General features: G+C 47.2%; 2 protein-coding genes across 8 annotated transcripts in view; one reads left to right on the forward strand and one right to left on the reverse strand.

The window, feature by feature from the left end:
- Positions 1-12,676, forward strand: part of Capn3 (calpain 3) — a 43,489-nt gene extending 30,813 nt beyond the window's left edge. Inside the window, exons 10-24 of the mRNA XM_075961897.1 lie at positions 376-536; positions 2,317-2,486; positions 2,760-2,771; positions 3,364-3,572; positions 4,725-4,761; positions 6,559-6,576; positions 9,018-9,131; positions 9,838-9,915; positions 10,194-10,251; positions 10,336-10,400; positions 10,820-10,888; positions 10,972-11,050; positions 11,242-11,358; positions 11,851-11,909; positions 12,221-12,676. Of these exons, the coding sequence (XP_075818012.1) occupies positions 376-536; positions 2,317-2,486; positions 2,760-2,771; positions 3,364-3,572; positions 4,725-4,761; positions 6,559-6,576; positions 9,018-9,131; positions 9,838-9,915; positions 10,194-10,251; positions 10,336-10,400; positions 10,820-10,888; positions 10,972-11,050; positions 11,242-11,358; positions 11,851-11,909; positions 12,221-12,247 (1,273 nt within the window). The 3' untranslated portion in view covers positions 12,248-12,676. The remainder of the gene's footprint in view (positions 1-375; positions 537-2,316; positions 2,487-2,759; positions 2,772-3,363; positions 3,573-4,724; positions 4,762-6,558; positions 6,577-9,017; positions 9,132-9,837; positions 9,916-10,193; positions 10,252-10,335; positions 10,401-10,819; positions 10,889-10,971; positions 11,051-11,241; positions 11,359-11,850; positions 11,910-12,220) is intronic.
- Positions 12,677-14,759: 2,083 nt separating this feature from the next.
- The window catches only part of Znf106 (zinc finger protein 106), a 54,481-nt gene continuing 45,614 nt past the window's right edge, over positions 14,760-23,626 (reverse strand). For all 7 annotated transcript variants that reach the window (XM_075961865.1, XM_075961863.1, XM_075961864.1 and 4 more), the window contains 5 exons: positions 22,980-23,099; positions 22,407-22,478; positions 21,451-21,522; positions 18,561-18,707; positions 14,760-18,005 (listed from right to left, as the gene is read on the reverse strand). In XM_075961865.1, coding sequence (XP_075817980.1) covers positions 17,949-18,005; positions 18,561-18,707; positions 21,451-21,522; positions 22,407-22,478; positions 22,980-23,099 — 468 coding nt within the window. In that variant the 3' untranslated portion in view covers positions 14,760-17,948. The remainder of the gene's footprint in view (positions 18,006-18,560; positions 18,708-21,450; positions 21,523-22,406; positions 22,479-22,979; positions 23,100-23,626) is intronic.

Here is a 23,626-nt window from a genome sequence, read left to right on the forward strand (position 1 = left end):
CTCTTTTCCCTGTGCCTAAAATGGGCCTGGCAATAGTGAAATTCACAGGAACATTTTAGAGAATGATTTTCCGTCCGACGCTCTCTCATCGAAGACAAATGAGGAGTCACTACTATAAGACATGGTGATAGTGTGGGGTCGATAGGTTAGGGGGGCAGCGCCAGGCACACACCTCTAAGTCCATCATTTGGTAGACAGGCAGGAAGATCGAAAGTCAAAGGTCAACCTAGACTACACCATGAAATCCTGTCTCTCAAAAGCAAATGAGCAAATGCACCAGCATTGCCAGGGTCTTCTGGGGACTTTATTGGGTGGGAGTAGCCCTTGCCTTCCCTTCCCCAGCCTGTGTGAGCCTCTCCTCTTCCAACCCCTCAGGATGTCATACGAAGACTTTGTCTACCATTTCACAAAGCTGGAGATCTGTAACCTCACGGCGGACGCCCTGGAGTCTGACAAGCTCCAGACCTGGACGGTGTCTGTAAACGAGGGCCGCTGGGTGAGGGGCTGTTCAGCCGGAGGCTGCCGCAACTTCCCAGGTGGGAGACCCTTGAGATGGGGGGAAGGTCTGGGCACTACTCATTCCATCCAGGTAGACCAATATTAGCCTGCATTTACTGAGTCTGTACTGAGCTTAAGGCGTGCACTGTCTCATTAAATCCTCCTCGTTTTAGGAAGGGCACAGCCATGCTGAGGAATCCCTAACAGGGAGCGGGTAGCAACTCCCTGGTACATTTGCTTTAGCAAAGGTTGAAGCAGGAAGCTGTCAGAACACCATGTCAGTCCTGCTGAAGGTACTACAGCAATCCATGGCAGAAATGCCGAAAGTCTGGTCAAGTCAGGGGCTTCAGAGATGGAGGGGAGAATTCAGATTTAGGGATGGAATAATGAACGATACCAGTGGTCCCAGAACAATGACTGAGTGGATGAGCTTTTGATGTGGTTGGTTGTGAAGATATAGGAAGAGGACCTCAGATAATTGCACGAGAAGTTTGAAGCACCCATTGACTATCAAGGCAAGTATTTGTTACATAGAATTGAAGTCATCTACATCTTAGAGTAGACTTGGCTATATGATCAAAACTCATTGGAGAGGACAAAGAGTGATGGTTCAGCATATAAAGAGCTTGCCTGATAAACTGAGTCTGGATCCCCAGAACCCGCATAAAAGTCAGGCACAGTCAGTAATGTGTTCGTAAGTCCAGAGATCTACAGTAATATGAGAAATGGAGACAAGAGAATTCCCAGCAGCTCAGACCCTCAGACAAGGTGGACAGAGAGGATTGGTGCTCAAGGTTGCCCTTTGACCCCCATGCCCATGCCATGGCATGCATGCACCTGCTTTCATACACAAACACACATAATCATATACACATAACATTCATACGTGTTTTATGATGAAAACAAAAAGTAAATCAATGCGAGGAAATGGGTGGTAGAGAAGGGGTCGTTAGGCAAGAAGCTGAGCTAAGATACATAGTTCAGGTATCATGGGAACGTAGGGCTCAGTTAGAAAGCAGAAGTCATACCTGGGTTTCTCTGTGTAGCCCTGGCTGTTCTGAAACTCGCTCTGTAGACCAGACTGGCCTCAAAATCAGAGATCCATCAGCCTCTGCCTCCTGAGTCCTGGGAGTAAAGGCGTGTGCTGCCACCACCTGGCTCATTGAGGAATTTTTACGCAACCCTGAGTATATAGGTTTATAGAATTGTCTCAAAAAATTAAAAGAAAATAAACTTATTTTATTTTAAAACAATTTGTTAGTGCACATATAAGTTTACCACTATTAAAGACAAAAGCAAATGTGTATGTTGGGGAGATAGATGTACTTATTTACTTTTATACAAAGATTTAAATCTTGCTGAATATTAGATATGGTAGGACACAGAACATCTTCAACATTTTTTTGGAATTGACAGATATTTTGATGTTATAATTGGCAATTTTGAGAATTCCATTTATATAAGCAAGTAGCACAAAATGGCAGCAGTAACTTGAGGATCATTTCAGAAGTGTCTGGGCATTCTGTCTTAATTCTAAGTCAAAATCCATTTAATGGGGACTAAAGAGATGACTCAGTGGTAAAGAGCACTCACTGCTCTTGCAGAGGACCAAGGTTTGGTTCCCAGCACCCATATGACGGTCCTTATCTGACCTCCGTGGGCACCAGGCATGCATGTGGCACACAGACCTATACACATATAAGTAAAAATCTCTAAGTTACCCCTCACAAAGGGGACCTAGGAGACAGGTTCCCTGTCTCATTTTCCTTCCTGTCCTTTCTCCATATCTGAACGTGGATTTCCTTTTGTGGGGCACAGACACTTTCTGGACCAACCCGCAGTACCGTCTAAAGCTCCTAGAGGAGGACGATGACCCCGATGACTCTGAGGTGATCTGCAGCTTCCTGGTGGCTCTGATGCAGAAGAACCGACGCAAGGACCGGAAGCTGGGAGCCAATCTCTTCACCATTGGCTTTGCGATCTACGAGGTATGGAGACCCTGCCGGCACCAGCACAGGAAACACGCCCTTCCAGTGGGGAGAATCTGGCGTTTGCAGCAGGTCCTCAGTGACCATTAGAGCTCCTGCTCTCGGGCCCACACATTTGTCACCAGCATAAATGCCACGGGGGCAGCGGGTAGGACTGGGGCCGCCTGGGTGGGTAGCAGGAGTTGGTCTGCAGTCACTCTAGAGTTGCTGACATTCTGCCAGCTCTGTACCCTCGTTCATAACACAGGTGTTGTTTCTCTATTTTGCTTTCAGGTTCCCAAAGAGGTAAAGCAGTGGTGGTGGCCGGCAGTGGTGTACAGCACTCTTGGGGGTCCTAAGTCTGTCTGTGACTCCCCGAGAAGCTTCCTGGTAGGGCCGATGATCAAGGATGATAGGAGGGTACCATACCCCATGATGTGCCTTTTCTCCCTTCCACCAGGATACACTGCCCATCAAACACAAACCTTCACACACTCATTCTTTTGCACGTATACACTTCCAGAGACACGTTCTAAAGGTGGTTGCTTTCTGGTATAGGGGAATTACCTCCTTCAGAACCCAGTCAAGGTCCTTCCCTGTCTCTGGGGCACTTGTCAACCTGAGGGATTTGGAGTTGAGGATCATAGGTTCTGGTGAGTGGTCCTGTCTAGGGAAAGTATAGGCCTGACCTTCATTTCTGGATCACAAAAAATGGAAGGGGAAGTGAGATCTGGAATGTCTGTGCTGTTGAGCAATGGAGGCCTTAGGAATTAAAAGTAGGCAGGTGGAGACTGTGAACCGAATGACCGAAGAGTTAGGAAGGAGCCCTTGGAGGGGAATAAGAGTAGGTGCTAGCCGCCCTCCGGAGAGCTCAGGTGTCTTGGGTTCTTGTCCTCAGATGCATGGGAATAAGCAACACCTGCAGAAGGACTTTTTCTTGTACAATGCCTCCAAGGCCAGAAGCAAAACCTATATCAACATGCGGGAAGTGTCCCAGCGCTTCCGCCTGCCCCCCAGCGAGTACGTCATTGTGCCTTCCACCTACGAGCCCCACCAGGAGGGGGAATTCATCCTCCGGGTCTTCTCTGAAAAGAGGAATCTCTCTGAGTGAGTACCAACCTGATGTGCCCTACCTGCCCCTAAGCGGTCACTCATCCGGCTCATCCTCTACCCCAGAGGCAGCTGGACCAATTTCCTACCAGGCTCTTGGGACACAACCCCTGGCCTTTGCCATTCTCCTCTCCTGAGCCATTTCCTTCACTTCTTTGAATACTTTCTGCAGCCCTGACTGTTAAAGCCAGGTCCTCATGCATGGCAGACAAGCACTCTGTCATGACTTTGATCTCACTTTTTTGGGGGAGAGGGTTTAACTAAGTGTCCCAGGCTGACCTTGAACTCACTCAGATTGGCGTTAAACCTTTGACCATCCCATCCTCCTAAGGAGTTGCAGTTATAGCCCTGTGGTGCCAGAGTAGCCCACAAAACTATATTCATTCCATTCATCCTGTGGGTATTTCTTGAGTGCCCATTCTACCCAGGTACTCTTATAGGCACTGAGTTTAGGGAACAGAAGAAGCTCGCTACCTTCACGAAGCGTAACACTCTAGGGACAAAGGACAAGGAAACATTGTGACATCTCAGATTTATAGAAAGGATAAGCAGCAAAAATTAAGCACAGAGTAGGTATATGAGACATTGAGGGTGGTTGAGCTGCAAGGGAAGCCAGCTAGGCTATATCTCCGCCTTTGGTCACAGATGCACTGACAGACTGATGCTCTGAGTTCTGTCTCTGGAAGAGATGCAGGGAGGAGGTGGCTGGGCCATGCTCCGTGGAAGCACTGACAGCACCAACAAGTAGCCGTGCTCCTAGGCTTTTCTGGGAATGGTTACATGGGGCTGACTCCTGGGTGAAGGTGTAGTCCCAGGGTTCTTTTAGATTAAGTCTCACCTCGACCACCAAGAAGTCATGTGAGGGCTGGAGAGATGGCTCAGTGGTTAAGAGCATTGCCTGCTCTTCCAAAGGTCCTGAGTTCAATTCCCAGCAACCACATGGTGGCTCACAACCATCTGTAAAGGGGTCTGGTGCCCTCTTCCGGCCTGCAGGCATACACACAGACAGAATATTGTATACATACTAAATAAATAAATAAAATAAATATTTAAAAAAAAAAAGAAGTCATGTGACCTGAACAAGTTCTTGGAGCGCTTCCTGCTTGGTCCGGGGGATACTGAGACACTCTGTGTTTGTGGTTTTCACAGGGAAGCTGAAAACACAATCTCTGTGGATCGGCCAGTGGTAAGTAACTAGGTTCTTAAATATGAGACAATCTCTGGGGGGGGTCACATTCCCAGCCCAGGCAGGGGCAGGGGGTGGTGGAAAGGAGTATTGGCGAGGGCAGTCTAATGTGCAGGACAGAAGGAAAACGATTCTACAATGGAAGAACCACTTGGTTGGTCAGAAGGCAGGAATGTGGAAGAGGAGAAAGTGTTTTGTCAGTTAAAGGAAGGCGGCTGGACTTAGGAAGCCAAGGCAAGGGCAGCTCACATTGGGCTATGAGGTTGGAGCATATCCGATTTCTCACTCAGAGAAAATGAAGTGTGCTGGCTCAGGACCCAGGGTCAGAACCTGGATCGTTCACCTCCCACTTTGGTGACCCGAACAAGTTACAAAACCCCTCTGACTCAGTTTTCTACTCTGAAAAATGGGAATAATACTAATGCCCTGGCCATGCTTGTGGGGTTTAAATCAGTAAGCTCCCACATGAGATGCGGCATGTGAGCCACATGGGATTTCCAAGTTCTCCTCACATGTGTGGTTTGCATCAGTTTTTCCCAACGTTCTAAGAAGTGGATGAGGTTGGCATCTCGGCTTTTCACAAGAGAAGGTGGTACCTCAGTAGGTTAAATGGCTTCCTGGCATTCCCAGAGGCAGGAAGTGTCAGGCAGGGGCTAAGAACTCAAGTTCAGATTCTCCTACCTTCTAACCTACAGAAGCACAGAATGTGTGTGTGTGTGTGTGTGTGTGCACATGTGTGTATGTGTATGGTATGTATGTGTGTGTGGTGTGTATATGTGTGTGTGGTGCATATGTGTGTGATATGTAGTGTGTATGGTGTGTATGTGTGTGTGGTGTGTATGTGGGTGTGGTGTATAATGTGCATGTGTGGTGTGTATGTATGTGTGTGTGGTGTGTAATGTGGGGATGGTACATAATGTGCGTGTGGTGTGTATATGGGTATGGTGTGTAATGTGCATGTATAATGTGTATGTATGTGTGGTGTGTAATGTGCAGGTGTGGTGTGTAATGTGTGGCTGTGGTGTGTATGTGGGTGTGGTGTGTATATGTGTGTGGGAAGGATTTAGGATTCTCAGGTTTGCTGTGGAGCTTTGGGCTCTTCTCAGTGAGTGTGACTTGAGACAGGACAAACGCCCCACTGATTGCCTTTCATGTAGTGACTTCCATGATCATAATGCTGACTCCATGCTAGTGTGGGAGCCAGGCTCCTTTCTAGCCGCTGCACGTCGGAGTTAGGTGTATCTTGCTCGTTCTTGTCCTTTGGATGCTAGATCTGCGTAGCATATATATCAAGACACTCAAGACTTCATGGTCTAGGGCTCGGCATCTAACTCTGCTTAGAAAGGGGAGGGGCTTATAGGAGCTGGCATGTCCCATGCATACAGCGGGTCAAGGTAGGGATTTTAGTGTCCCTAGAGTGCTGGGATTAAAGGCACGTGCCACCACTGCCTGGCAGGCTGTGAGTCTCTTGTTGTGGAGGGAGAAAACTCCTCTCCCTTCCCCTCCACGCCCTTGGAAATTGTATTTTATTTATTTGTGTGTGTACATGCACACGTGGAGGTCAGAGGACAACTGTGACAGCCAGTGCTCTTCTTTTGCCATGTGGTTCCCAGGGGCCACACTTGGGTTGTCAGGCTTAGTGGCAAGTGCCTTCACCCACTGAGCCATCTCATTGGCCTTCATACCCTTTTAAGTTCCAACCGATCACTGTATCTGGACCCCAGAGCCTCGAGCACTGGCTAGTCTAGAAACCTGATTTTCACCTATTCCCCATTTGCTGTTTCCCTTTCTATGCAGAAAAAGAAAAAAAACAAGGTGAGTATAACAGGGTGGATGAGCAGGGCACTGTGCATGTGTGTGTACATGCATGCCCGTGCGGGAACACATGTGCAACATGTGTGCATTGCGTGCATACATGCATTGTGTGCACCTGTGTTACATGTATGTGTGTACGCCCGTGCAACATGTGTGTATGCATGTACATGCATGCATGTGTATGTGTACCCATGCTACATGTGTGCATGTACATACATGCATTGTATGTATACCTGTGCAACATGTTTGCATGTATGTACATGTGTGTCATGTATAAGAGTGCGTCTTCCTTCTCTCCTTGGAGCCTCTGCTGGGCTGGGTACCTTCAGGTACTTGTCATGGATTACCTCCATCTCACAGTAATCCTAGGACAGTAGCTCCATTATCAGTCCTGTTTGTAGAGGGAGCAAAGGGATAGACAAATGGGTCTGCCTGAGGCACACATTTCCACCCAGCCAGAAAGAGACAAAGCCAGCACTGGAGCCAGGTGGTCCCCAGTTGGTGTTCTGAAACAGCACAGCCATCAGACAAGGTTTGGGACAGGTGCTTCTGGTGATCTCGGGGAAGCTATTGCAGAGGTTCTAGCTCGGGTGCTGATCCAGAGGGAACATATACGGTGTGCTCTGCTTACAGCAGCCCCTGACCTCCTCCCCATAGAATAGCATCTACAAGGTAAGTACTGCTTATGGTTTTAGAAGTGAGGGTTCACATTCAGAGAAGTGAAGTGATGTGACCAAGGGCACACATGGAGCAGTGGGGACACTGGAACCAGCACCATATATGTCTACTCTGAACCCAGTCTCTTGTCCTCACCTCCCTAGTGCCCCTTACACTCCAGGGCCGGTGTTGTCAAGACCTGCATGCGAGCCTCTATGTGAATGGCTGGTAGAGATGCCCCGTGGCTGTACTGCCCACTGGTCCCCTCAGTCTATCACTTCTGCCTGTTCAGACATCCCCTCCAGCTTCATTTGCTTGAACAAGAGCTGTTATTTAGAAGAGCAAGCTGGGGTCTAGGGCGCCTCCTGGAGCCAAAATTGGTAGAGCTGTTTTCCCATGTGTCGCCCTGGGTGACCTAAACAGCATGGGAGGCCAGTGGGGCCTCCCTGGTCAGGCTGCTTTTGTGGCTGAGACTGCTTGCTCCATTGTCATTGTCTGCCATGCCCCAGCCCTTCTGTAGCCTCTGCTCTTGCATGAGCAGAACTTTAAAGTAACATTCCTGCTGCTGGAACTCATCTGGCCCCACAAAAACCCTATCAGAAGAAAAAGTCGGGTTTCCCAGCTTCAGAAACTGAGAGTAAATGGCCAGTGAAGGCATTTCCTACACGAAGGAAAGGCTGGCTGGGGTGCTGACAAGCCACCAAACAGCACATTCTGAGGGGTCCCTTGGGTACCGGGGGGCTAGAGCCCTGCTCTCTGCTAGGATGGTCTTGAACTTGTGGTTATTCTCTCTGCTGGGATTATAATTGTGTGCCACCATGATGGACCTGAAAGGCTGGAAGGCCTCGTTTCCTTTTCTACCTTCCTTCCTTCCTTCCTTCCTTCCTTCCTTCCTTCCTTCCTTTTTTTTTTTTTTTCCTGATTTTTCAAGGAAGGGTTTCTTTGTAGCTTTGGAGTCTGTCCTGGAACTCACTCTCAAGATCAGACTGGCCTTGAACTCACAGAGGTCACCTGCCTGTCCCCCCTCCTGAGTGCTGGGATTAAAGGCGTGTGCCACCACTGCCTCATTTTCAATGGGTTTTACACTGGGGGAATTCAATGTTTTTTCATTTGAAAAATCAGTGATTTAAAACAACTGATGTCCATCACATACTTTCAACATTCTTAGAATTTTATATGAACTACTTTGTACTACCATGGGGAGAAATGCGGTTGGCGTGATAAAATAATGGGCCAGTTCATCTTAAATACACATTAATAATTTTTAAAAATATGAATAAAAGTGAAAAAGAACTGAGGTTCAAGCCTGGCGGTGGTGGCGCACGCCTTTAATCCCAGCACTCGGGAGGCAGAGGCAGGCGGATCTCTGTGAGTTCGAGACCAGCCTGGTCTACCGAGCTAGTTCCAGGACAGGCTCCAAAGCCACAGAGAAACCCTATCTTGAAAAACCAAAAAAAAAAAAGAACTGAGGTTCAAGCCAGTGCATGGTGTACTCAAGGTTAGCTTGGGCTATGTAGTGAAATTCAGCTGCAAACAAACAACACACACACACACACACACACACACACAGACCAGAGAGACTCAGCATCTTTCCCCAGTCGCACAGCCTGTCAGTGCAGAGATAGAACTTGAACCAAGACTCAGAAGTTCCCGAGTGTGAGTGTGACCATTTCCTCCTCACGGGACAAAGCTGCTCCAGGCGGGAGGCCATCTCTGGTGCCTATCAGCCTGTAATCCTTGTTTCCTTCCTGCCCTCTCCATCCCCCCTCCCCTCCCCTCCCCAGCCCATCATCTTCGTTTCAGACAGAGCAAACAGCAACAAGGAGCTGGGTGTGGACCAGGAGGCAGAGGAGGGCAAAGACAAAGCAGGGCCCGATAAGCAAGGGAAAGCCCCACAGGTTTTTGAGCATGCGGCGTGGATGGGGAGTTTAGCTGGCAATGGGGTTTTGCTATGCTCTAGGGGCCCGTGGGGGTTACGGCCACTCCCAGGGAGGATCTATCTCTCAACATAGAGGGGTTTGGAGTCACCCCCTCAGCAAGTTTCTTTGAACTTCGGGGTATTTCTTGGGTAAATGTCTTCGGGTCGGCTGCCACACCAAACTGGTCCCCGGATAGTAATGGCAGGACAGCCTCTGGAGAACAGAGAACAGAGCTGAGACAGGCCTGCTGGAGAGTTCAGAGTTGTTGACAAGGGAGGGAAAAGGATGGTAGCAGAAAGCGTGGTGGTGGGGGGTGGGGGGGTGGGGAGGCAGCAGCCATGCAGTCCTACAGAACTCCGGGGGCCAAGTACTCTACTCAGAAGTACCCACATAGTGGGCTGGACTGAGGAGGCAGCTAGAGGACCTGACTGGAAGAGCCGGGCTCCAAACAGTGGAGAGGGTAGGGAGAGGATGGAGGATGCTATCTGCACGTTGGCATGGCAAAGGCATCCTTTGGCTAGAGGTGCCGGGCAGGGCTAGAGAAGCAGAGGGCCAGAGCTGCTGAAACGAGGAAGGCGCTGCGGGTCGACTGAGAACATAAGCCGGCGCCAGCTACTTCTGCTTTGTGGGGCTGTTTGGGACTGAGACCCAGGTTCCTATGAACTGGTCTTCTGTGTCCTCACAGGCACGGCCTGGCCACACAGACCAGGAGACTGAGGAGCAGCAACAGTTCCGGAACATCTTCAGGCAGATCGCAGGCGATGTACGTGTTTTCCTCCTAGCCCCAGGCTCCCAACTCAAGAGACCCACTGTTTAGCAGAGGATGTGGGTCACATTCACAGAAACCTGTGCCTTTGTGTTTGGGACTAACACAGCTACTGGATTGTGAGCTGCTTGCTACAGCCGAGGGTGCAGAAACTGGCCTGCCTTGCTCAGAAAAGCCCCAGCTTCCCACGGCAGAAGAACAGGGACCTTACAAGCATGGGCAGCTGGGACTGGTCCACTGGTTGCTCTGTCCTTCACAGTTCTCCTCTCCTGCAGGACATGGAGATCTGTGCAGATGAACTCAAGAATGTCCTTAACACAGTGGTGAACAAACGTGAGGGACTCGCGCCAGATGCGGGGGATGGGCAGGGGCCACAGCTGTCTGAAAGCAGCTCCTCACCCTTCTCCATCCCCCCAGACAAGGACCTGAAGACACAAGGGTTCACCCTGGAGTCTTGCCGAAGCATGATAGCTCTCATGGATGTATCCTTCCGGCCACCATCCCCAATCCTCTTCCATCTGTCCATAGAGTCAGGGGAACAATTAGGGGTGTCCATACCTAGGGAAAGGCTTAAGGGGATCCTGACTCAGGCCATCCTGGTCTGGCAGGAATAGTTAGGGAAGGATACTGGGTTCTGGCTTGTTGTCATCTTCTGTCTTACCACAGGCCTGAAATCCTGTTTGGGATGCTGCCCAAACAAGGACTATTCTTAGGGGACAGGCTCAGTGGGCAGTAGAGATGGCAGGAACTCTGATTTGTTAAGGATGGAGGGGAAGGATAGAACCTGGGATCAGGAGCAAGGTAGAGAGGATGCTGGTTGCTCTGCCTTCCTGCATAGTACCCTAGATTCCACTCCCAGTTCAGGGGATCTTTCTATGTGGCCCTGACATCCATCCTCCAGACAGATGGCTCTGGGAGGCTGAATCTGCAGGAGTTCCATCACCTCTGGAAAAAGATCAAGGCCTGGCAGGTAGGACGGGAGTCTAATGTGGGAGTGGGCAGGGTTAACTTGGGGTTGTGTGTAACCGCTATCTTCGAATTTTCTATTCTCAGAAAATCTTCAAACACTATGACACAGACCATTCCGGCACCATCAATAGCTATGAGATGCGAAACGCGGTCAACGATGCAGGTGCTGGGGGCAGAGGGCTTAAGATGCAGACCCGAGACCTGTGAAAGCAGGATGGGATGGGCGACTACTAGGGTCTTGGTACAGAGAGAAGGGGGAGTGTCTCCTTTCCCAGGCCAGTGTGGCCAAGAAGCAGGAAAGAGAGACTGCAAGCCTGCGAACTTCACTCCCTTTCCTTTCCCTGCCCTTCCTAGGCTTCCACCTCAACAGCCAACTCTATGACATCATCACCATGCGCTATGCAGACAAACACATGAACATCGACTTTGACAGTTTCATCTGCTGCTTCGTCAGGCTGGAGGGGATGTTCAGTAAGTGTCCTAGTTAGGGCTTCTACTGCTGTGAAGAGACACCATGACCACGATGCTGGTTATGTACTGCGTGGATCTGTGCTGAAGGTCAGCAGGGCACAGGGGCTTCTTCAACCACAAATCTGAGCATTCAGGTAATGCTCACTCGTGATCCCGCAGGTAGCAGAGGTAGGAGGATTATGCGTTTAAGGCCAGCCTAGGCGCCATGGATAGACCTTGGTTCAATAATACAAGGGCTGGCAAGATGACTCAGCTGCATGTGTCTGGTGACCAGAGTTCAATGGCTGAAACCCATGAGGTGGAAGGCAAGAACCAATTTCAGAGCTGCCCTCCAACCTCTACATGTGTTCTGTGATGTGCCCAGAAGCACACACAATAATAAACTCTTTAAAAAAAAGCAAACAGAAACAAAGCCAAAACCCTCATAGGAAAGCGCAAACCATCGTGGCAGAGATAGTGACTGGCTTTTGGCCTATGCGTTCTTTCACACAGGAGCTTTCAATGCATTCGACAAGGATGGAGATGGCATCATCAAACTGAATGTTCTCGAGGTAAGCGTAACAAACAGCACACCCTCCGCACCACACAACCAAGGCAGAGTGAACGAGACGGACTGGACCCTGTGTCCCTCACTCCCAGACAGGGACTTGAAAGGGGGCCTAGTGGTTCCTGGGGCGTGTGTACCATGAGGCCTTTGTCCCCCAAGTTGCACTTCCAGAAAACACTCTCTTAGAAAAGACCCAGGAAAGGGAGCAGGATGCTCCTTTTAAGACCCTGCCCTTGTCTGCTTCCCGATGTGAGAGATCCTGGGGCTGACGGTTCTCTGCTTGTTTCTGTACTGATGTGGGGTTTCCTCTTTCAGTGGCTGCAGCTTACCATGTATGCCTGAACCAGACAGACCTCATGCAAGATCCAATCAGGACTCCAACCCAACCCAGCTAGAGCCATTGACCACAAAGAATCCGGTAGAAGCCTAGGGGGCTTCTAGTCTTGTTCCTTCTCCACTATGCCCCAAATCTTGGTGTCCAGCCTGATGCTCAGGAGAACTCTGTCACCCGAAGGCTAGTGTCTGCCCGACCTAGGTGCAGCCTTACTGCTGATTCTGAACTGCCCACTTAGCTTGCACTGGGCTGTCTACAGTACCTGCTAGAGGTACTCACTCACACAGGAGCCCAGTCACCAAGTCTACACCCAGTTCTGCCAGTTTTAGGATGGGTTTACTCTGGGGTAAGCAGGGCTGATACTTTGGGGTATCTGACAATTTGGCTGGATTCTGAAAAAAGCTATCTAAATAAAGGCACATGTATGGCTGGTTCCAGTTTTCTTATCACTTCTTAGCCACAGCATGACTGTCTTCCAGATATACTTTTATTTATCACCTCCAGAAAGGCCTAGTTTGAGGCTAGGGAGATGATTCAGTAGACACAGGGCTACACAAGCATGGAGGACCCCAGTACAGATCCCTAAAGTCAAGTGTGGCAGCACACACCTGTAACTCCAGTACTGGAGAGCAAAGACAGGAATTCTACAGACCTGCTGTCCAGCCAGTCGAGTCAAAGGGACAGTATTTGGTGAGAGCCTGTCTCAAAAATAAGGTGGAGGTCAGGCAGTGTGGTCCACGCCTCTAATCCCAGCACTTGGGAGGTAGAGGCAGGAGGATCTCAGTGGGTTAGAGGCCAGCCTGGTCTACAAAGTAAGTTCCAGGACAGCCAGGACTGTGTCTTGAAAAACCAAAAAAGCCTACTGGAGGAGTGATCACCCACCTGTACTCTCATACCAAAGGGAGACAAAGAAAGGGGATCCTTGGCCTGATTGGCTAGTCTAGCTGAGCTGGCAAGTTCTGGGTTAAAGGGAGAGACATCTGGGCTTTCATGAGAAAGGTGGAGACTGAAGACAGTATCAACCTGACCTCCACAGGCATGCGCACACCTGCACACAGGGAGATGGAGGAAAGCACCCATAGCTGATCTGACCCCTACACCTGCACACAGGGAGATAGAGGAAAGCACCCAAAGCCGATCTGACCCCTACACCTGCACACAGGGAGATGGAGAAAAGCACCCAAAGCCAATCTGACCCCTACACCTGCACACAGGGAGATAGAGGAAAGCACCCAAAGCCGATCTGACTCTCACATCTGCAGACAGGGAGATGGAGGAAAGCACCCAAAGCCGATCTGAACCTCACACCTGCACACAGGGAGATAGAGGAAAGCACCCAAAGCCGATCTGAACCTCACACCTGCACACAGGGAGATGAAGGAAAGCACCCAAAGCCGATCTGAACCTCACATCTGCAGACAGGGAGATGGAGGAAAGCACCCAAAGCCGATCTGACCCTCACACCTGCACACATGTATACAACACAAAGAAAACCCTGTATAGGCCGGGCGGTGGTGGCGCACACCTTTAATCCCAGCACTTGGGACGCAGAGGCAGGCGGAGTTTGGAGCCAGCCTGGTCTACAGAGCAAGTTTCAGGACAGGCTCCAAAGCTACACAGAGAAACCCTGTCTTGAAAAACAAAACAGTAAAACCCTGTTTAGCCTATGGATATACCTGATTCTGTTAGGTACTGGAAAGGTACAGTGTATTAGTGGGGAAAAGCAAGCTCTAGTTTCAGGAAATATAATGGAAAATACATATAAAATCAAAGGTTTGAGTCTTACCGAAATCATGTCTACTACCTTTTCTTTTAATCTGTTTTATGTGTACCAGTGTTTTGCCTGCTTTTATGTCTAAGCAACTCTTATATGCCTCGTGCCTGTGGAAGGCAGAAGAGGGCATCGGATTCCCTAAAACTGGAGTTAGAGATGGCTGTGAGAGTCACGTGGGTGCTGGGAACCACAGCCAGGTTCTCTGGAAGAGCAGTCAGTGCTTTTAACCTTTTAACCCCCGAGCCACCCTTCCAGCCCCACGACTGCTAGTTCCCGAGCACAAGGACCACTCAAATATTTTCCAGGATTGCTGATGCCGAGCACACGTGGACAGCAGAAGGTGAACGGGGATGATCAAAGTGCATATGTATGAAATCATGAAATAAACTACTTATTTATTTACAGACAAGGTTTCTCTATATAACAGTCCTGGCTGTCCTGGAACTCGCTTTGTAGACCAGGCTGGCCTCGAATTTACCGAGATCTGCCTGCCTCTGCCTCCCAAGTGCTGGGATTAAAGGCGTGCGCCACCACTGCCTGGCAAAGTAAATAAATTTTAAGTCAAATAAATGGGCAGCAGGACGGGCCAGTTAGCACAGGTTGGTGCAGGAGAGGTGATTGTTTGCAGCCCAGCTCCTCTGCTCACAGGCCTGTCTGACGTGAGCACCATGTTTCCTGCTCACTGTCTGTTCTCTATGCCAAAGTGAAAAAGGCTCTTAATTATGAAAACACAAAGTAACAAAATGAACACTTAGTAAAAGTACTTTATTTTCTTCTTGTATTTGCTTTATATCTCACTTACAAAGTTATGAAGTTCACAGCTTTTATACCAAAACGTAAGAAGGCTGTTTAGAAATATCTTTGCAGTCAAACGTCACCGGACATTTTTTCTAATCCATATTTAATGTTGGAATACAATAAGAAACCAAGTTGCTGGGCAGTTCTGGGTATTACTCTCCCCACGGCCTTTCCTTTCTACCCTCTGCCAGCACTGGGCTACTTCTGGGCCTTGTCCTTGGGCTGGAGGTGAAGAGAAGGTTGCTGTGTGGTGAGCGGTAGGTTAATCTTACACACATCTGCATATGGAAGTGTGGGACCCCACCCCCACCACAGCTTCTTCCTTTCTTACCGACTGGGCCACCTCCCTCAAAACCAAGGCTCTCAATGACAGGACAGGGACGAAACCAGTACTAGTACAGCAAGTACAGCCTTAATAGTTAATCCTAGAATTCTCCTTGAAGCAACAGGAACAAATTTGCTATGTAAGTATAAGCAAATCGCAGCTATTTAACCAAACCACAAGACCAGTGTTGTTCAAACTCTACTTCACGATATACCTCAATTTCCTTCCCAATGAATTATCTTCCATGAGATAATACCGTCACTCTTGTGAGTGTGCACCTACACCCAACAACTCGGCCACATGCCCACGCACTGAAATTGTCCCATAGATAAATCTACCAGAAACAAAAGAGAACAAAACCAAACCTTGGTTGGCAAGAGTCACTTCAATCACAAAAAGTATTGGCTTGGTTCTGTGTAATTCATGAATTCAAATCCTCAACTACTAACTCTCCTGAGTAAAACATTTGCCTCACAAAAGTAACAAGTGTAATGCTGAATAACAACTTCTCAAACTTAAGTAATGTCAGAATGACATGTCTTGCCCTTTTTAAATTTGCATTGTTTACAGTTGAGCAAAATATGTCAATGTGTTTTGAACCTAAGTGAAAACTTTAAAAAAAAAATCAAAGTGTTTGGTATTTTATTAGAACCGTCACTGTAAACACAAAAGGATTTTTTAAGATTTTCTTTGCTTTGAGCTGCTGGACTAGGCATAAAAGATTAAAAACATTAAAAATGACCTGCAAGTACTCCTAAGAAATGTCTTGGGTTTGGCAGGCTATTAGTCACTTCCTTCATCAAATCAGCAGACCCGAGCTACCCCCTTTAGGGAACCGGGGGCTGATGTGAATGATAGATTTAGTGAACAACTTACGCAGGAGTCACACTTCTGTCTCCTGCAGGCAGCTGCTCAACCCGGAGAACAGTTCTCAATCCACTGCTTCAAAGAGACCCTTGTGAAATGAGGACACGGCAGTGCAGGTGCATGCGTGTGAGCGCACACACGCACACGAGCGAGCAGACAAACACATGCACACAATGCCACCAAGGGAAACTCTGACCACAGTTCCTACTGATCCTGCCCAACAGCATGCCCTTAAGCCCTCAAGCGTTCCCCACAGCTGGTCAACACCTGCCATTCTTCCCTGCTGCGCACCAGCTCCACCACCCTCATCCCTTCCTGCACTCCCCTGGGTGAACAGGAACCTGTGCTTCCTTAGCACGCTGCCTGCCTATGTGGAAACCCGGGAGATGCTGTAGTCCAGAGAATGATGCAGGTTTAGCAATAAACCCACATGAGCTTTCCTAAGTAATCACTTCCCAGACTCACAGAAGTGTATGTCCTCTGGTCACCCTTACAGGGAGTGGAGGTGAGAGGTGGGGAGGGTTTTTAATCTTACACAGAAATGGCATAATTATGCTTTGTCAGTAAGATCTCAGCAGCAGCCATGTGGTCAACAAAAGTTTTCCCAAACAATAGTCACTCATGAGTTATCATCAGCCGCTAGATTCATTCTTAACATTTTCTGGATCCACTAAGAACTACTGGAACCATTCCAAGGGGGGAAAAAAGACATACTTAGTCTTCCATGCAATTTCAGAGGATTCAGACTGGCTTGCAGCCCATCCATCAATCCCTGGTGGAGTTGCCCTGCCCTAGAGCCTATGCTATGGGGAGGTTTGATCAGGCCAGGTACAAAACCAGAATCTGCAATCCTAGTACCAGAAAGCATTGCATCCTGAAGCTAGGAAGTGTGGTATGAGGGTCCTCTCCCTCTGAAGAACCCGAGTTTTGAGAATCCAGAAACAAAAGATTAGAAAGTAACGCTTGTTTAGTTTTACACACAAGTCTCGAGACAATCCAAGCCCAAAGCGATCCTGCTAAGGCACGTGACATGGGTGCTCCCAATGGTTGCCTTTCCTTCACTGCTCCAGTGTCTTGAGTGGCACAGATGTGAGGCAGACACTGCTCCAGAAGTCACATCTCTGAATCTAGATGCTTTCCCCAGCTCCCCTATCTAGGGAGCTGCAGGAGGGGTGAAAGCACCCATGAGCCCCCTGTGCCATTGCTTTAGGCACAGCAAGGTAGTCAGAGATAGGGGCCGGCCACAGAGCAACCCACAAGGCGTCCAGGCTCTGTGGACTCTGAGAGCCAGATGCTGGAAAGGGAATGAAGGCAGACTTCAGTTCGAGCGGCAGTGACTGCAGCAGTGAAGGGGCGCCACACTGAGCACCCTGGAGTGGTTAAAACACTAGAAAGGCTGTTTCTCGGGACTCTCCATGTTTTGTTCCTACAGCCAGCTCTGTCCATCTACAGAGCACTCACTAGTGAAACACTGCACATAATTATAAAAAAGAAAATGATTGCTTCAATTTTAAATACCCAGTTATCTCAAAAGAAGGAGTTAAAACTGATCCTGAACAACCTATCATAAGCCTTCATACGAACATAAAGCAGAAATGAAAAATTGGAATCAATAAAATATGTGTATGATTAGGGTCAAACTGGGTAACAATTAAAGTCTGATTCTTTAATAAACAACTATAATCTACTAGCATAAATCACTGTCATCTCCCCCAGAAGAACCTGGTTTCTTAAAATCTGCTTAAACATCACCCTTAAACGCTCCAGCACAGACTTGAATTGTATATAACCTATCTTCCCACAGACTGCCCAGACTTTGCTAGTGGTAGGTCTGGCTGTGAGCTACTTTCTCCTTCCCAGCTTCACTGGAGGACAGAGCGGCCTGTGGGAGGGCCAATGTGAAAACAGTTTACAAATGACTTCCCAACATGGGAGGCAAAAAACTTCATGAATCCATTTTGCTGTCATCTTCAGCATGTCGTTCAATATGTCCTGCAACATCCTAACAGGAAAAAAGAAAGAGCCATGAGAAACAAGCAGGCAGCCGAGCAGCAGAAAGTTAATGCTGATAACCACAGGAAACTATACATCTCCCCTTAGCACAAGAGCACAAGCCTAAAGACTCTGCCTAACATCTTTATTAAAAACAGACCAATTATTTTTTGAAAATCCTGTTTAATTAACTCTCAAATTCCTGAGCAATAAAAAGGAAAATTCCTAGCCACTCCCTATTTCTTGCAATCCTGAACACCTTAAAAGACAAACAGGGTTTACTGGTCTTTGCTCTAAGTCAATGATCTCAATCTGTGGGTCACAACCCCTTTGGGGTCGAACAATCCTTTCACAGGGGTCATATATCAGATATCCTGTTTATCAGATATTTATATTATGATTTTTAACAGCAAAATTAGTTATGAATAGCGATGAAATAACTTTTATGATTGGGGTCAGCACAACATGAAGAACTGCATTAAAGGGTCGCAGCATTAGGAAGGTTGACACCACACTTGTCTAAAATATCTGCTGAGCCCAGGTTGGTCCAATCCCGCAGAAATACCTGCTTGGATCCTTTCCTAGCTGTGAAAAAAGCATCACAGTTCTTCCAGCGACACTTCAGCGTCTGAAAGTTCGGATTGGTGTGGTCAGTGAGCAAGTGTTGTTTTAAGTGATCCACAACACCAAATATCAGAGTACAGCCATGCCACTGTAAGAAAGGATGGGAGGGACATGAGCACAGGAAACACACATACACGTGTCCACACACAAACACCTTCGTCCCCTCTTGCTGCATACTCTGGTTGGCCTAAACTAGCTAGGCAGACCAGACTGGCCTTGAAGGCTCAGCATCTGGCTGCCTGTGTGGAGATTAACCGATGTCCCACAATTCCCAGCTAGAGCATGTCCTCTATCTTGTGTCATAAAATTTGCTACATTTATTCTGTGATCCTTTTTTGTTTGTTTATTTGAGACAGTTTCTCTGTTTAGCAGCTCTGGCTGTCCTGGAACTCACTTTGTGGACTTGCAATCCATTTTTCCCCGCAAAGACAAGCAGCTTTCCCATAACATTGAAAAGCATAGATTTAACAACTCTCAGAACCATGAGGCTAAATTACAAAATGCTAGAAGCTGTGATTCGTGTCACACACTTGCCATTCCAGCACTTGGGAGGTAGAAGCAGGAGGATCAGGAGTTCAAGACCAGCTCTGTCCACACGAGACCTGTCCCAGAGCAAACAGCTACCTGCTGTGGAAGCCTGGCTTTTAAAACTCACAGCTTCCATCACCCGAATCACAGTCTTTTACTTACCCACTCAAAACAAAAGGTAAACATGGCTCAATCTCACGTACAAGGACTCTTCTTGCTTCTAAGCCTTCAGCCTTGTAATGAATTTTTTTTTTGGGTTTTGTTTTTGATTTTCGAGACAGGGTTTCTCCATAGCTTTTGATTCCTGTCCTGGAACTAGCTCTTGTAGACAAGGCTGGCCTCAAACTCACAGAGATCCGCCTGCCTCTGCCTCCTGAGTGCTGGGATTAAAGGTGTGCGCCACCACCGCCCGGCTCTTGTAATGAACTGTAGGATGTTTTAGTGAGCATGTATTAATTACGCACAGTGGGCTTTACTATACCATTCTCACACACGTGTACAATGTATGTGGATCAACCTCTCTTCACCCTGCTGATTTTTCAACCAGCCTCTCTCCTTTCTCCTCCTCAAAACTGACCCAATGAGCTTCATTAAGGTTGCTTACAGAAGTATGACCAGTGGTTATTTATAGAATCATGTGGCTACACCAAAGAAAAGTATCTCTTCTAGCAATGAGCCACTGCCCTTAGAGCCTCAGAAGGGGCGGACCTTGAGAGCCCACCTACCATGTTCATTACTAAACAGCAATAAAAATCTCAGATGATTTCAACTACCTTTGTGTTATAGATCTATGATTTCCTTACCTGAGAAGACTAACAAAGACAGTGACATATGCCAGAGCTAAAAAGTAATAAGGCGACAGACAGGCCAAGAATCAAATTTGATAAAATGTCCAACATTCCATTAATTCTGATAAGGAATTCAGGGTCTGGGGGAAAAGAAACCTAGTGCCATTAACTTCTCACTGGTCACTCCCAGAACCAGAAACAACTGAAAACAAGGCCTACAAGGATGGTGCTTAATTTCGTGGGCTAATTATTAGCTTCTATACTTGCCATAAATTGTTGTGAAGTATTATTTGAAATGTGTTACATTTGTTTATGCTGTGGAACATTTGTTTTAATGATGCAAAGATGTGTTGCATTCTTTTAACTCTGTGAAGCTGTGTTACTTTGCCTGTCTAAAACATCTGATTGGGCCGGGCGGTGGTGGCGCACGCCTTTAATCCCAGCACTCGGGAGGCAGAGGCAGGCGGATCTCTGTGAGTTCGAGACCAGCCTGGTCTACAGAGCTAGTTCCAGGACAGGCTCCAAAGCCACAGAGAAACCCTGTCTCGAAAAACCAAAAAAAAAAAAAAAAAAAAAAACATCTGATTGGTTTAATAAAGAGCTGAACAGCAAGGCAGGAAGACAGAATAAATAGAAGAGAAATCTGGGAGAAAAGGATTCAGGAAGAAGAAAAGAAGGGGCCAGTCATGAAGCATGGAATAAGAAAGAAAGAAAAGATATAGAGAAATAGATAAAAGTGGGGCTGGAGAGGTGGCTCAGAGGTTAAGAGCACTGGCTGCTCTTCCAGAGATCCTGAGTTCAATTCCCAGCAACCACATGGTGGCTCACAACCATCTGTAATGAGATCTGGTGCCCTCTTCTGGCCTTCAGGCATACATATTATGTATACAGTGTATACATAATAAATAAAGATCAAAAAAAAAAAAAGAAATAGAGAAAGGTAAAAGCCCAGAGGCAAAAGGTAGATGGGATAATTTAAGAAAAGCTGGCTAGAAACAAGCCAAGCTAAGTAAGGCTGGGCATTCCTAAGTAGGAATAAAACTCAGTGTGTGATTTATTTGGAAGCTGGGTTATGGGCCCCCCAAAGAGCAAAGAACAAAGAATAAAGAAGAGCCCATAGAGTAATAACAACCGACTATAATAAATAACTTGTTAACACCAGAGAAGGGGAGGGCAGGGGGAGAGGCTATAAAAGTAAAGACTTAGTGGTAAAGGACTTGCCTATCACAGGTGAGGTTTAACCCTTAGTACAAACAAGGCAAAACAAAACCCATTCACAGAAATTCCCCAAACCAAAACCTTGAAGAAAAGTGAGATGACACTGTTTACATATCTCATAACAAACTTGAGATTTTTCAATAAAATAAAAGAGCATTTTGTGTATTCATCCAAAATGAAGCTCCTCTGCCATACAGTGAAAGGCATAAAGCAGATCACGAGACTCAAATGCTACAACGAAGATCAGGAAGATCTATAAACCAGCTCAGGACTGAGCAACTCTGCAGTACGGCTTACCCAACAGCGGTAATTCTGCATCAGATTCAGTCGCACAGCCTGGATGCTTCCATCATAACAACCAGTGTAAATCTGGAGAAAGAGGTTCAGGATATCAAACTAAATATACACGAAGAAACAAATATAAAAACACCCTTCACGGAAGTATAAACAAACAGAAATCTCACATAAAACCTGGGTTCAGACACCAAAGTGGAACAGTAATTTCCCGACCTTTGATCAGAGCCCCCTTGAAACTGTGCTCCTGAGAGGTCACCCTTGAGCTGTGGCTCACAGCAAGGATGGCAGGGCTCCAAGGTTCCTGCTTACTCTGTACTGGGACAGTGCTGCCTACTGGGAGTCTGTATTCAATGCAAAAAAAAGGGTTTTACTACTCAAGATCTTGAAAACATCCATCCCAGTTCAAGCTCACAACTAAAAATAAAACCCTCTAAACTAAGCAGGGAGCCTTTAATCCCAGCACTTGGGAGGTTGAGGCATGCTCATCTCTCTGAGTTCAAGGCCAGTCTGGTCTACACAGTGAGTTCCAGGCCTCGCCTGCCAAGACTACACAGTAAAACCCTGTCTAAACAAATAAGAAAGAAAGGAAGTTAGTTAAGTAGGATTGGGTACGTTGGCTCTAACAATGCCACATTGGCCAAATCTTCTTAGTTCCCAGTGTCCTGTTCAGAGCATGTCTGCAAAAGCAGCACTCATTCTTTTTAAAGCATCTAATCACATATTCCATTAACAGTGGTAATATAGATTGGACTTATTTTAGCTATTCATAGACACAGAATGATCAATAATGTTGCTGGGTTGCTTCCCACTATTATGACACGACACGGGGCACATCACAATCAAGTTGGTAAGATGTCACTTTGGAAGTAGTAAAGGTAGACACATTATTATCAGCATATGGGGGCTGAAGTAAACACATTCAGAGGCAAACATCTGATAAAATAAGCAATACCCACCACACTTTTATGGATGGTCATACACATAATCATGTCTTTGTGTCCTCCATAAACTTGCAGTCGATCATGGGACTTAGGTGGAAGAAAAAAAGTTAGAGAATTAAGTCAGTGAAGGACTTGACACCAATGTCTTTACAATCAAAGTCTCAAACCTGAAGTCACTACGAGGAGAACTGGACAGGGTTTAAGAGGCTGCGGATGCTCTTCAGAAAGCATCTAAGTTTTGTTAATGGTAACACTAAGCTTCCTGACCTTCACGGCAGCAAGGTCAGGAATTCAGAGACATCCTCAGCTACATTGGAAGTTTGGGGCCAATGGGCTACACAGCCCTGTCTCAATCCTTGTCCACTTATCCACCCTATCCCCCCAAAAGAGAAAGGAAGATGGAAAAAAACCATTTTGACAACTAGGAGCCTGAGCAAGTATCTCAGAGTGGTTTCTGGGTGTAGGTTTGGCCTGGCTGCTTCCTAATCATTTTGGAAGGCTTTTGAGAGTGTAGATTTGAAGGTGCCTATCCTTACTCCAGACCATTTCCTCAAAGCAGTCATGCCAAACACACGGGCCCAATCCTACCTGTAATTCGTAGACTCGGACAAACTTGTCCAGGCAGGCAGTTACCATCACCTTCCCCAGGATATTCACCACGGTCACTGCGTGATTGTGACCTTTATAGATGCGCACAAGCTCACCAGTCTGCATCAGAAAAGAGGGACAGTTCCTAGTCTGGCTTTTAGGGTTCCAGCAACACTGTATGACTGCAAGGCTCTAAGGGAACTATTCCGAGGCGCTGTAGACAAGCACAGCCACTCTGCTGCTACAGCGCTGTCGCCCACAGACAACATTACACATGTCCTGTGACTAACGTTTGTTGACTTTGTGTATTTCGTACACACAACTAGGAGAGTCAGTTCTCTTCTGCCATGTGGGTTCAGGGGATGAAACTTAGTTTATGGGATTTGGGGGTAAGTTCCTTTACCTGCTAAGCCATTTACCAGCCCTTCTATTTCTGGAGTGAGAGTATCCCCAATCCAAAAGTCATAAATTCTCCGAAATCCGCAAGTTTATAGCATAGACATCAATCACAAGTGAAAAACTCTATACCTCACCCCATTTACAGTCAAAACTCAGACACACTAAAAAACAAAATTATCTTCAGGCTATGTGTACACAAAACAAATTTTATATTTATACCCAAGATCTTTTTTATATACGCACACGCA

Source organism: Microtus pennsylvanicus, chromosome 2, assembly GCF_037038515.1.
Source record: "Microtus pennsylvanicus isolate mMicPen1 chromosome 2, mMicPen1.hap1, whole genome shotgun sequence".
NCBI classification, from domain to species: Eukaryota; Metazoa; Chordata; class Mammalia; order Rodentia; family Cricetidae; genus Microtus; species Microtus pennsylvanicus.